Source organism: Bos taurus, chromosome 3 (assembly GCF_002263795.3).
Source record: "Bos taurus isolate L1 Dominette 01449 registration number 42190680 breed Hereford chromosome 3, ARS-UCD2.0, whole genome shotgun sequence".
Taxonomy (NCBI): Eukaryota; Metazoa; Chordata; class Mammalia; order Artiodactyla; family Bovidae; genus Bos; species Bos taurus.
The window spans coordinates 42834649-42847795 of record NC_037330.1 but is presented as its reverse complement, the minus strand read 5'-3'; the positions used below and the strand labels follow the sequence as shown (position 1 = coordinate 42847795).

The 13147-nt window shown below is 42.0% G+C and overlaps 1 protein-coding gene across 9 annotated transcripts in view; it reads left to right on the top strand.

The window, feature by feature from the left end:
• The window catches only part of CDC14A (cell division cycle 14A), a 195742-nt gene that overhangs the window by 115831 nt on the left and 66764 nt on the right, over positions 1-13147 (top strand). For all 9 annotated transcript variants that reach the window (XM_059885067.1, XM_059885068.1, XM_059885063.1 and 6 more), the window contains 2 exons: positions 1952-2039; positions 12689-12919. In XM_059885067.1, the coding sequence (XP_059741050.1) occupies positions 1952-2039; positions 12689-12919 (319 nt within the window). The remainder of the gene's footprint in view (positions 1-1951; positions 2040-12688; positions 12920-13147) is intronic.

Genomic DNA, 13147 nt, shown 5'->3' with positions numbered 1-13147 from the left:
GTGATCAGTTTGGTTAGTTTCTGTGATTGTGGTTTTATTCTGTCTTCTCTCTATGGATAAGGATAAGAGGCTTATGGAAGCTTCCTGATGGGAGAGACTGACTGGGGGGGAAACTGGGTCTTGTTCTGATGAGTAGGGCCATGCACAGTAAATCTTTAATCCAGTTTTCTGTTGATGGGTGGGGCTGTGTTCCCTTCCTCTTGTTTGGCCTGAGGCCAAACTATGTTGGGGTAATGAAGGTGATGGGACCTCCTTCAAAAGGACTTGTGCACACATAGTTGTATTTAGTGTTCCTGACCCTGCAGCAAGCCACTGTCTTGGGCTCCAAAATCACTACAGATGGTGACTGTGGCCATGAAATTAAAAAGATGCTTGCTCCTTGGAGGAAAAGCTATGATAATCCTAGACAGCATATTAAAAAGCAGAGACATTACTTTGCTGACAAGGGTCCGTCTAGTCAAAGCTATGGTTTTTCCAGTAGTCATGTATGGATATGAGAGTTGGTTGGATCATAAAGAACTCTAAGTGCCGAAGAATTGATACTTTTGAACTGTGGTGTTGGAGAAGACTCTTGAGAATCCTTTGGACTGCAAGGAGGTCAAAGCTGCAATCCTAAAGGAAATCAGTCCTGAATATTCATTGGAAGGACTGATACTGAAGCTGAAATTCCAATACTTTGGCCACCTGATGGGAAGAACTGACTCATTGGAAAAGACCCTGATGCTGGGAAAGATTGAAGGCAGGAGGCGAAGGGGATGACAAAGGATGAGATGGTTGGATGGCATCACTGACTCTATGGACATGAGTTTGAGCAAGCTCTGGGAGTTGGTGAAGGACAGGGAAGCCTGGCATGCTGTAGTCCATGGGGTTGCAAAGAATTGGACATGACTGAGCGACTGAACTGAGCTGATGTCTCTTGCCTGACCCTTGTGACTGTTGGGTTGGTAGCCCCTGCAGTAGACCCTGGCTGTCTCCAGTTTGTGGTATACCATGAGGGTTTGATTAGCCTGTCTCTCATTCCTGACTTCTGTTTCCCAGTCTAAAGATCAGCACTGATAAAATATAGCAACCTACAAAAACAAACAAAAAATGGAGATGTGTTCCTCATGACCCAGATATTTTTCGATTTTTTTTTCATTGTTTAAAGGATGTTTACCATATTCATGGAAAATGCTTGTATTTTATGTCTTCTGTTGTTTGCCTTTATTTCTTGCCAGGACAAGCAATGTTTGTTTTCATGTCATTTTCATTGCAGAGTAGCCAAAAGACAAAATTATTTTCAGCAAAGTATCTCCACTTTAAATAAAGTTTTCTAAACTTTTCTAGATAAAAATGCATAAAATTTTGAGAATCAGATGTTTTTTTATTTTAAGCTGTATTATTTTGTCTTCATGTATGTCCAGTTAGTCTAGTACTGCTAAGTCGCTTCAGTCATGTCTGACTCTGTGCGACCCCATAGACGGCAGCCCACCAGGCTCCCCCGTCCCTGGGATTCTCCAGGCAAGAACACTGGAGTAGGTTGTCATTTCCTTCTCTGATGCATGAAAGTGAAAAGTGAAGTCGCTCAGTTGTGTCCGACTCTCAGTGACCCCATGGACTGCAGCCTACCAGGCTCCTCCGTCCGTGGGATTTTTCAGGCAAGGGTGCTGGAGTGGGGTGCCATTGCCTTCTCCATTTACTGCATACTAGGTTAATAAAAATTTGGTCATTTCTACTGGCAATATGTGAAACCATTTCTCTGCTATATTTTAAGGCTGTATTAATACATTTAAAATATTTTATCAATATATTATTTTCAAAAAGTACTCCATGTTTAAACTTGTTTTAAAAACTGTTATACTGTGTAAAAACAATGACTGCTATGCCAAAGCAGTTTTATTTGTAAGGGTCTTCTAAATTGTATAAGGATTATAAAATATTTTTCTTCTCTTTTCTCACAAAATCCTCCCAGCGAGTTGAAAATGGTGACTTCAACTGGATTGTTCCGGGAAAATTTTTAGCATTTAGTGGACCACATCCCAAAAGCAAAATTGAAAATGGTAGGTTTTTCTTTACTTTACCCTCTGAAAATATTAGTTAATCTTCTTTCATTTCTTGGTTTCCTAAGATAATGCTTTCTTTTGGTAATATTCTCCAAAGAATATTTATTAATTAAAAAGTTGAACAGTAGTAATTAGTATGTTAAATTTAGAGTTTAGTGAGTGGAACTATAATCACTGTTTAAAACTAGCAAATTTGTAGGTTGCTGTTAATAGTGTGTTCACTTTACCTTGACCCAATTATTAAAGAAGAATCTGAGAAACCAGCTGATCACAACAATAAGCAGGTTGATGAATTGTATCAGCCGATCTCAGATTTATTTGGTGGTGGAGGCGTGCTGCACATCACAGTATTCTTTTGGGAACAACATGATTAATAATGTGATGATGGTATCATTTATTGAGTACTTACTGTGTGCTGCTGCTGTTGCTGCTGCTAAGTCACTTCAGTCGTGTCCAACTCTGTGCGACCCCATAGACGGCAGCCCACCAGGCTCCCCTGTCCCTGGGATTCTCCAGGCAAGAACACTGGAGTGGGTTGCCATTTCCTTCTCCGATGCATGAAAGTGAAAAGTGAAAGTAAAGTCGCTCAGTGGTGTCCGACTCTTAGCGACCCCATGGACTGCAGCCCACCAGGCTCCTCCGCCCATGGGATTTTCCAGGCAACTGTGTGCTAGTTACCAGCTAATCACAGCACCATCTCGTTTAGTGCACACACGATTCTATGTGGTGTAGGCACTATCCATTTCACAGAAGAGGAAACCGAGGCTTATGAGCAGCGAATTTGCCCAAGTTCACAGAGTAATATGCAGAACCGGTGGTACTTCAGCACAGAGTATAGCTTCTAAACCTCGTTACCGCACTGATCTGTTCAGTTCCATCCTGACAGCTAGGAACAATCTTCCAGCTGACAAAAGTTAAACTACTTATTTGCAGTCTTTGTATAGCCAGAGGCATACATATTCAGGGGAAAAAAAAGACTAAAAATAAGCCTCTTGAGGGAAGGGACATAGGTATACCTATGGCTGATTCATGTTGATGTTTGGCAAAAACCAACATAATACTGTAAAGCAATTATTCTTCAATTAAAAATAAATAAATTTAATAAAAAAAATAAGCCTTTTGAATGAAATGTGGTTGACTATGTGAGTTTCCTCATTAGCATATTTTTTTTTTACTTATTATTATTATTTTTTAACCTCACATTCCCTAGAACACAAATAATGATAGGCATCAAAAGTTTAAGAATGATTTATGGGAGAAATACATAAATTTTAAAAATATCACCCATGAACATAATAACTCATCTTTTTCCTGCCCCCTATCTGGTCTTACAGTTGAAACTCTAGTCCTCCAAAGAAACATAATTGAAAACCCCTATTCTAGATTTATTCTTCTTTAAATTATCATCATCATCATAGCTATTTATTCCAAAATCTAGTTTCATTGCATATGGTTATTCATTTATTTGGATTTGATCATTTGTTTGCATTTTCACACATGTGCCTATCATTTCATACCTATCATCTGTCTCCCAGGGAACTCTGCTTGAATTATGGTTTTCCTCTGGGGATGGGTAATCCTCCTGACAACCAGGCGGTCACTGTACTGAAGCCAGAGTTAGATCTTCTTATTCACAAATTTGCTCATGAGTCTTTTTCACTCCAGACGTTGACTGATTAACCTCTCTTCTGTTGGATTGTTAGGAATAACTTGTTAAGTGCCTCAGGGAACTGCTTTTCCAGAGTTGGTCTTCAAGACAGGATTGATTAAATCTCCCTTTTGTGCAAAATGACCCAACTCAGACCCAGAAAACTTAAGTAGGCATATGGTTTCTGTAGTGGCTTTGTTTTTGCATGAAGCTGAAAGAATTTTACCATTTAGGATTTCATTTTTAAATGAAATTTCCTTAAAGAGAAGCTGAGGAATATAATTTTTAAAAACCATTTAAAATATTTTTATAGAGGTAATGCCTGATTATCATTTTTGAAAAAGAAGAAAATGCAGATGAACTAATATTATTAGCAGCATAAAAAGTGATCTATAATTGTAACTATGTTTTCTATGTTTACTAGTTGGTGGTGGGATTATTTTTTTTATTTTTAAACTTTACATAATTGTATTAGTTTTGCCAAATATCAAAATGAATCCATCACAGGTATACATGTGCTCCCCATCCTGAACCCTCCTCCCTCCTCCCTCCCCATACCATCCCTCTGGGTCGTCCCAGTGCACTAGCCCCAAGCATCCAGTATCGTGCATTGAACCTGGACTGGCATCTCGTTTCATACATGATATTTTACATGTTTCAATGCCATTCTCGCAAATCTTCCCACCCTCTCCCTCTCCCACAGAGTCCGTAAGACTGTTCCATACATCAGTGTCTCTTTTGCTGTCTCGTACACAGGGTTATTGTTATCATCTTTCTAAATTCCATATATATGCGTTAGTATACTGTATTGGTGTTTTTCCTTCTGGCTTACTTCACTCTGTTTAATAGGCTCCAGTTTCATCCACCTCATTAGAACTGATTCAAATGAATTCTTTTTAATGGCTGAGTAATACTCCATTGTGTATATGTACCACAGCTTTCTTATCCATTCATCTGCTGATGCACATCTAGGTTGCTTCCATGTCCTGGCTATTACAAACAGTGCTGCGATGAACGTTGGGGTACACGTGTCTCTTTCCCTTCTGGTTTCCTCAGTAGGTATGCCCAGCAGTGGGATTGCTGGATCATAAGGCAGTTCTATTTCCAGTTTTTTAAGGAATCTCCACACTGTTCTCCATAGTGGCTGTACTAGTTTGCATTCCCACCAACAGTGTAAGAGGATTCCCTTTTCTCCACACCCTCTCCAACATTTATTAAGGATATTAATTTTCTCTTTATCTGTTTTTTGTTTTTGGCACACAGTTTTTTTTTTTTTTTTTCCCCTAAAGAATACACACACACACAGAGACTTACAAAAATATTTCTTTTTTTTTTTTTTATCAGCATGGAGTTATAACATGATTGATATCTTATAGCAACTATTTTTTTCACTTAATGTATCACAGACTCCTTTCTATGGCAAGGAGATCTTCATTATAAATATAGATAATGGTAAATCTTCATGATAAATGTAGATCGTCATTATAATTTTCCGTGAATGCATTCAATTACTATACCATAGTTTTGATAATTACTTGATTAATTTTTGAATGAGATCTGGGTATTCACAGTTTTTCACTTTTTAAAAACTGTAATTGTTGGCATACTTGTCCATATATCTTTTTTGCAGCCCCAGTTTCTTTTCTATATTCTTAAGAGGAATCACAAGGTAAAAGGCCATGAGTACTTTGTGTGTCAGTTCTTAATTGTCAAAAATCTTAAAATTGTTTCCAGTCCTATTTTACAGCATGGGGAAATCATTAGCTACCATTTGCTTATGTGCCAGGAGCGATGCTAAGCCTTTTGTGCACACTTCATCTGTTGAATAATCAGAACCACCCCCTGGAGCAGGGGGGTAGCTGTTTTGTGGATGAGAAGATAGAAGCTTGGTAACCTAACTTGCCCAGGTTGACAGAGCTGGAAAGTAGCATTGTGTGGATTCAAACATAGGTCACTTTGATTCCAAATTCTGTGTTCTTTTTTTATTTTACTTCAGAGGAAAAACGTGTTCACTATAGAAACTTTAAGCAATCTAGATAAAAAGTCACGTGTAATTATATTATCTAAAAATAACCACTGTCAAGTCATCACTCTATATTCATCTTTTCTTTTCTGAATACATATGTTGTGCCCTCTCACATTGAGGGAAGTAAAACAAGATCTGAAAGTGCTGCTTATATAATACTTATCAGTTTTTATGTCTAGAGCAATTTCATTTAAGGCTGTAATTGTTAGAATATTGATATTTTACCTGAATCCCCATTTTAAAATCTGATATTCACTGAAAGTATCATTATATTTTTTGCAAAGGGTTTTAATTTAAGGTAAAGAGTCCTGTTTGAACTTAAGAAAATATTTTCTGATGTAATTAGTAAACTTGATCCAGTTACAGTGAAGTCCTGGCACATTCTTTTTTCTTTTTTCTTTTTTTGAGTTGACAAACCCTATGTTTCCTGGGGAGGCTGAAAGTCGTTTTAGGGGGTTTGTTAGTAGAAAAGGTATACTTTCAAGAAATTAACACTCAAATGACTGTTGCTAGGATGTAGTAAAAGGAAGCCCTAAAATCTTGGGATCTGGCAGAAAGCATTGTAACAGTCTTAAGTGTGTGTTGTGTCAGCAGAGACTAACCAGGAATTCCTTACAGCCGTCTTTGTTCACATTTTTTTTGACAGGTTGGAAGGGAGGAACCCTACCCCCTTTTTGGTTAATAAACTTGACTAATATAGCAGTAGGACAAATTCGATTTCAAATTTTTTCCAAAAAAATTCCCCAAATTCTCAGCTGGCAATGTCCTTCTCATTTCCACCTTAAAAAGAAAGTAAAAAGCACAGAGAAAGCTTGGAACAGAGAATCCCAACAATTTGAAGTGTCACCTGGCTCATTTAAGGAGAGAAGCTCAAGTGTAGTGCCTGAGCTGGTTGAAGCCTGCCTCTGCCCCTGGCTGTATGGTTGTTGTCGTTCAGTCGCTTAGTCATATCCGACTCTGCGACCCCAGCAGCGGCACGCCAGGCCTCTCTTGTCCTTCACCATCTCGCGAAGTTTGCCCAAGTTCATGTCCATTGCATCAGTTAACTGGCTGTGTTAACTTACACCAGTTCCTCAACTTCTCTTCGTATCAAAAGGGGGAAAGTGGGATACATTGTGCAGGCATTTGGTGAGGATTGCAGATATCCTCAGTGGTGAAAAAAATCCGCCTGCCAGTGCAGGAGACACAAGAGATGTGGGTGGGATCCCTGAGAGGGGAGGATCCCCTGGAGGAGGAAACGGCAACCTACTCCAATATTCTTGCCTAGGAAATCCCGTGGACAGAGGAGCCTGGTGAGCTACAGTCCATGGTGTCACAAAGAGTCGGGCATGACTGAGCAACTGAGCTCACTCACACACACAACAGAGATTTTTTAGGAAGTGTCTTGCACAGTGTCGGGCACATTAACAGGTGTTATTAGAGAGCAGATACTCTGATTATATTTTTATCATTAGAGAACCTAATAAACATATTTTATTGCTTTCCAATTTTCCTGCCTATCTTGCCGTTTTAACTTTTAATAAAGAATGGGTGGATTGGTCATTTGACTTTACTGTTCTGAAGTTTCCTAACTTTAAATGAGGGGCTCGGAAAAGATGCATTTTTACAGTCCCTCTTTCTGAAAATCTTTCTGGTCAGCACCAGGGCTGTGCTTGAGCTTTATGATGTCAGGGCTCCATCTAGCGGCCAGACGGAGGAAGGTTTGTTTGAATGGTCCCTCAGTTCACACTATGCTAATGGTCCCTCAGTTCACACTATGCTAAGTCGCTTCAGTCGTTTCCGACTCTGTGTGATCCCATAGACGGCAGCCCACCAAGCTCCCCTGTCCCTGGGATTCTCCAGGCAAGAACACTGGAGTGGGTTGCCATTTCCTTCTCCAATGCCTGAAAGTGAAAAGTAAAAGTGAAGTCGCTCAGTCGTGTCCGACTCTTCACCATCCAATGGCCTGCAGCCTACGAGGCTCCTCTGTCCATGGGATTTTCCAGGCAAGAGTACTGGAGTGGGGTGCCATTGCCTTCTCCGTCCACATTGATAAAACCAGTCCCCTATCAGAAGCATCTGAACACAGGTAAAACACCCACAAACAGTTGTTTAGAAGTCAGAGGATATTGTCATTGTTGGTTATAACTTGTTCGAAACACTTTTTGAGGATTTTTAAGATATATGCTCACCGACTCTAGGAAGTGCAGCCCTTAATGTTCATATAACATTCCGTTTTCTAACATAGAATAGAGTTGGGTTTTGCCTGAGATGAGCCCCAGCACAGGCCCTGGAATCTGACTGTTGTTCTGTCGTTAAGTTGTATCCGACTCTTTTGTGACCCCATGGGCCATAGCCCACCAGACTCTTCTGTCCATGGGATTTCCCAGGCAAGAATACTGGAATGGGTTGTCATTTTTCTTCTCAAGGGGATCTTCCCGACCCAGGGATCAAACCCAAAAGCTCCTGCCATGGCAGGCATATTCTTTACTGTTGAGCTGTCAGGGAAGCCCATTTATTCTTGTTATCAAAGGTAAACTGAAAGCTTTCATTTGGCAATCTGACTGCTAGTGTTCAAACGCTGCCTCTGTCTCTTCCCAGCAGTGTGTCCATGAGTCAGTTCACTTTTCCAGGCATTGTTAACTGAGTAAGGTTTATTGAGATGATATACATGAAACACTTAGCTTAGGGACTGGCATATAGAAGTGCTCAATATATGTTAAGTATGATTATTACCATTATTGTTATTTTTTCAATGCCCTATTGCCAAATCTGGATACCTGTTCAGTGTTCTTCTCTCAAAAGATACACATAGTTTCTATTGATAGTAGATTTAGGTATATTATCTGTAATGCTGTTTACTTATGATGGAAATTCATGTATGAAAAGAGAAGCTCTCACAGCTTTGGTGGAGGAGGGGAGCTGCTGCTGCTGCTAAGTCACGTCAGTCGTGTCCGACTCTGTGTGACCCCATAGACGGCAGCCCACCAGGCTCTTCCGTCCCTGGGATTCTCCAGGTAAGAACACTGGAGTGGGTTGCCATTTCCTTCTCCAGTGCATGAAAGTGAAAAATGAAAGTGAAGTCGCTCAGTCGTGTCCGACTCTTAGCGACACCATGGACTGCAGCCTACCAGGCTCCTCCGTCCATGGGAGTTTCCAGGCAAGAGTACTGGAGTGGGTCGCCAGTGCCTTCTCTGGAGGAGGGAAGGGACAGTACCAAATGAACCATTAGCACACTTCATGACAGGTGCTATCATGGAGGTGCCAAGTGTGCTAGGAAGCCAGGGTCAGAAGCCCTTGTCAGCCCATGATACCACGGGAAGGTTCCCATGCCATGAATTCATGAACCCTCTCCTTCCCATTCCTTACACAATAGAAGAGCACTTGTTATTTATCTCTTTAGGCTGGGAAATGATTTGAGCACACAAACCAACTAGGGAAACAGATCTGGTTTTTTTTTTCCTAAGCTGAAAAGCATCTGTTTTCTCTAAATGTGTATAAGTCACTGTTTCTACACAGAAGATTTTAAATAAACTCTGTATTACTTGTTTGCTCCAAAGTAGCATGGTTTGTGAAAATCATGTATTTGGGCTGTGTTAGGCCCGTCTGCCAGTTCTGCCTCTATCCCTTGTGTGGCCTTGGCCAAGTGTACCAGTTAGGGCTCTTGATTGCAGGCAGCAGAACTCTGGTAAATTAAACCAAAAAGGCATATTGGGATTATGCTGGGGAGCTCACAGCTTCCAACGGAAGGCTGGAAAATGAGGTTTAGGAAATGAGCAGGATCTAAGAAAGATCGTATCTCAGCAGGATCCAGGCAGGACTAGAAACCACTTCATTTCAAATAGAAGGAAGGGATGCAATAGAAGGAATTTGCTAGAAACTTAAAGTGTTAGTTGCTCAGTTGTGTCCAACTCTTTGCAATCACATGGACTGTAGCCCTCCAGGCTCCTCTGTCCAGGGAATTCTCCAGGCAAATATATTGGAGTGGGCTGCCATTTCCTCTTCCAGGGGCAACTACCACACAATTGCACTCATTTCACAGGCTAGCAAATTAATGCTCAAAATTCTCCAAGCCTAGGCTTCAACAGTATGTGAACCAAGAACTTTCAGATGTTCAAGCTGGATTTAGAAAAGGCATAGGAACCAGAGATCAAATTGCCAATATGCATTGGATCATAGAAAAAGCAAGAGAATTCCAGAAAAACTTCTATTTCTGCTTCATTGACTACGCTAAAGCTTTTGACTGTGTGGATCACAAAAAATTGTGGAAAATTCCTAAAGAAGACCACCTTACCTGTCTCCTGAGAAATCTGTATCAGGTCAAGAAGCAACAGTTAGAACTGAACACGGAACAATGAACTGGTTCCAAATTGGGAAAGAAGTACATCAAGGCTATATATTGTCACCCTGCTTATTTAACTTATATTCAGAGTACATCATGCAAAATTCTGGGCTGGATGAAGCACAAGCTGGAATCAAGATTGCTGGGAGAAATATCAATAACCTCAGATATGCAGATGACACCACCCTTATGGCAAAAAGTGAAGAGGAACTAAAGAGCCTCTTGATGAAGGTGAAAGAGGAGAGTGAAAAAGCTGGCTGGAATCTCAACATTCAAAAAACAAAAGTCATGGCATCCAGTCCCATCACTTCATGGCAAATAGATGGGGAAGCCATGGGAACAGTGACAGACTTTATTTTCTTGGACTCCAAAATCACTGCAGATGGTGAGATGAAATTAAAAGATGTTTCCTCCTTGGAAGAAAAGCTATGACAAACCTAGACAGCAAACTAAAAAACAGACACATTACTTTGCTGACAAAGGTCTGAATAGTCAAACTTATGGTTTTTCCAGTAGTAATGTGTGAATGTGAGAGTTGGACCATAAAGAAGGCTGAGCACTGAAGAATTGATGCTTTTGAACTGTGGTGTTGGAGAAGACTCTTGAGAGTCCCTTGGACTGCAAAGAGATCAAACCAGTCAGTCCTAAAGGAAGTCAATCCTGAATATTCATTGGAAGGACTGATGGTGAAGCTGAAGCTCCAATATTTTGGCTACCTGATGGGACCAGCTGCCTTGTTAGAAAAGACCCTGATGCTGGGAAAGATTGAGGGCAGGAGGAGAAGGGGACGGCAGAGGATGAGATGGGTGGATGGCATCACTGACTCAATGAACATGAGTTTGATCAGGCTCCAGGAGATGATGAAGGACAGGGAAGCCTGGCATGCTGCAATCCATGGGATTGCAAAGAGTCGGACATGACTGAACAACAACTTTCAGGGGATCTTCCCAATCTAGGGATGAAACTCAGGTCTCCAGCTTTGCAGATAGATTCTTTACCTTCCGAGCCACCAGGGAAGCCCAAGGAATTTGCTAGAAAGAAAGTTAAAAAGTAAAAGGGCAACTCTGGAAAAAAAAAAAAAAACAACAGCATATTAAGGAAGAAATAGTTATTGCCTTTAAGGCCAGGGTTAGGGGAACAGAAAGGAAAACGTGAGACTACCAACCTGGGAGCTCTGAAGGGCTGGTGCTGGCACTTGGGGCCTGAGGAGTGGGGACCATGAGGCTCGGCTGGTGCTGAGAATGCCAAACTAAGCTGGGAGTTCCTCTCTTCTGCAGAAGCCATGCTGGCAGGAAAACATGTGGTGTCTCTTCCTCCTCTGGCCTCCAGTTGTTCCGGCCGTGTTTTAGTGCCTCCCATTTTTCAAACTGACAGAAAACCAGAGGGAAAGGTAGTTTGGGAAAATGTTAAATGTACACCTAAGACTCTTGTTGGCTTGCAACTAAGAGAAAATAGGAAACAACCAGCATATTCGAGGTTCGAGACAGCAGGAAATACAACCAAGGACACGGTGCAGAGAATGCTGGTTCGCCTTGCTGGCTGCTGCTGCCCACCACGCTTGGAGTCCTGAGTGGTGAACGAGTCCTGAGTGCGATCATCTCACTTGGTGTGCCCTGAATGGGTTACAGCCGTAGTAATCAGTGCGCTGAGAAATAAGTCCCTTTAGCCCTTGGGGCCACTAGGTAAGGCTTGCAGTGGCCAGAGCCCCCAGTGGTCACCTTCATGACTGGCCAAGCGTAGGTCATGCGTAGGGCTTCCCAGGTGGCACTAGTTGTAAAGAATCCACCTGCCAATGAAGGAGATGTAAGAGACAATGGTTCCATCCCAGGGTTGGGAAAATCCCCTGGAAGAGGGCATGGCAACCCACTCCAGTATTCTTGCCTGGAGAATTCCGTGAACAGAGGAGCCTGGTGGGCTGCAGACCACAGAGTCACACAAAGTAGGACACGACTAGAGTGACCTAGCACGCACCCACAGGTCACGCATCTGTAACCCAGCTCCCAGCAAGTCACGTGGTGCTGGACAAGTCACAATAGAATACTCACAATACTGACCACCTGTTCGCCTCAAAAAAGGAAATATCTCCTTAACTGATTACTCAACCTCTGTTACATGGGGTTTACTCTTTTTATCTTAATAGGTTGTTCTGAGGATTAAAAAAAACTTACATGCACTTGTGACTTGTACATAGTAGGTATGCTCTTCAGTGGGGGAATGCACTGTAGATTAAAACTATACATCTGGCAAAAAGGCTTTAACTGTAGCTCAAAAGTATTTGTCAAGAGGAAGAAATAACAGAGAGTCCTCCCAGGCCTACTGTGCACCCTGAGGGCCTCATGAATGCCTTTGTTTTTGGCTTGGAGGGCACTTGCTCCTGGGATTTGAATCTTAAGAGGTTGAGGTTTTGAACTATTCAAGAGTTTCTTTACAATACTCATATGTTTTTTTTTTCTTCTCTCCCTCCCATGGTGTTTTTCTCCAGTTATTCAGATGGCTGCTTTTAGGAAGGTGCTTCGACTTCACCCTCTCCTGAAATGCACTTTCTTCCTAAGCTCTGTTGAGACTGATCTCTATCTTGAAGGGTTTTCGAGTTCCTGGGTTACATGAGACGACATACGTGCCTTTTGCTTACACCTGCTGCTTCCCTTTAGGTTATCCTCTTCACGCCCCCGAAGCCTACTTTCCTTATTTCAAAAAGCATAACGTGACGGCGGTCGTGAGGCTGAACAAAAAGATCTACGAGGCGAAGCGCTTCACGGATGCGGGCTTCGAGCACTATGACCTCTTCTTCATCGACGGCAGCACTCCCAGCGACAACATCGTGCGGAGGTTCCTGAATATCTGCGAGAACACCGAGGGGGCGATCGCCGTCCACTGCAAAGGTGCGAGCAAGGAGGCCTTGGTGGGCACCGGAAGGGGGTGAGACCAAAGGCCGCACAACAGGCGAAACAAAACCAGTTAGCTTCTTAGGAAACAAATGGGTTTGGTTTTAGAACACTGGAACCCCCGCCCCCCGCCCCAGCTCAGCTGGTAACAGGAGACCCCAGTTCGATTCCTGGGTTGGGAAGAACCCCTGGGGAAAGGGATAGGGTACCCACTCCAGTATTCTT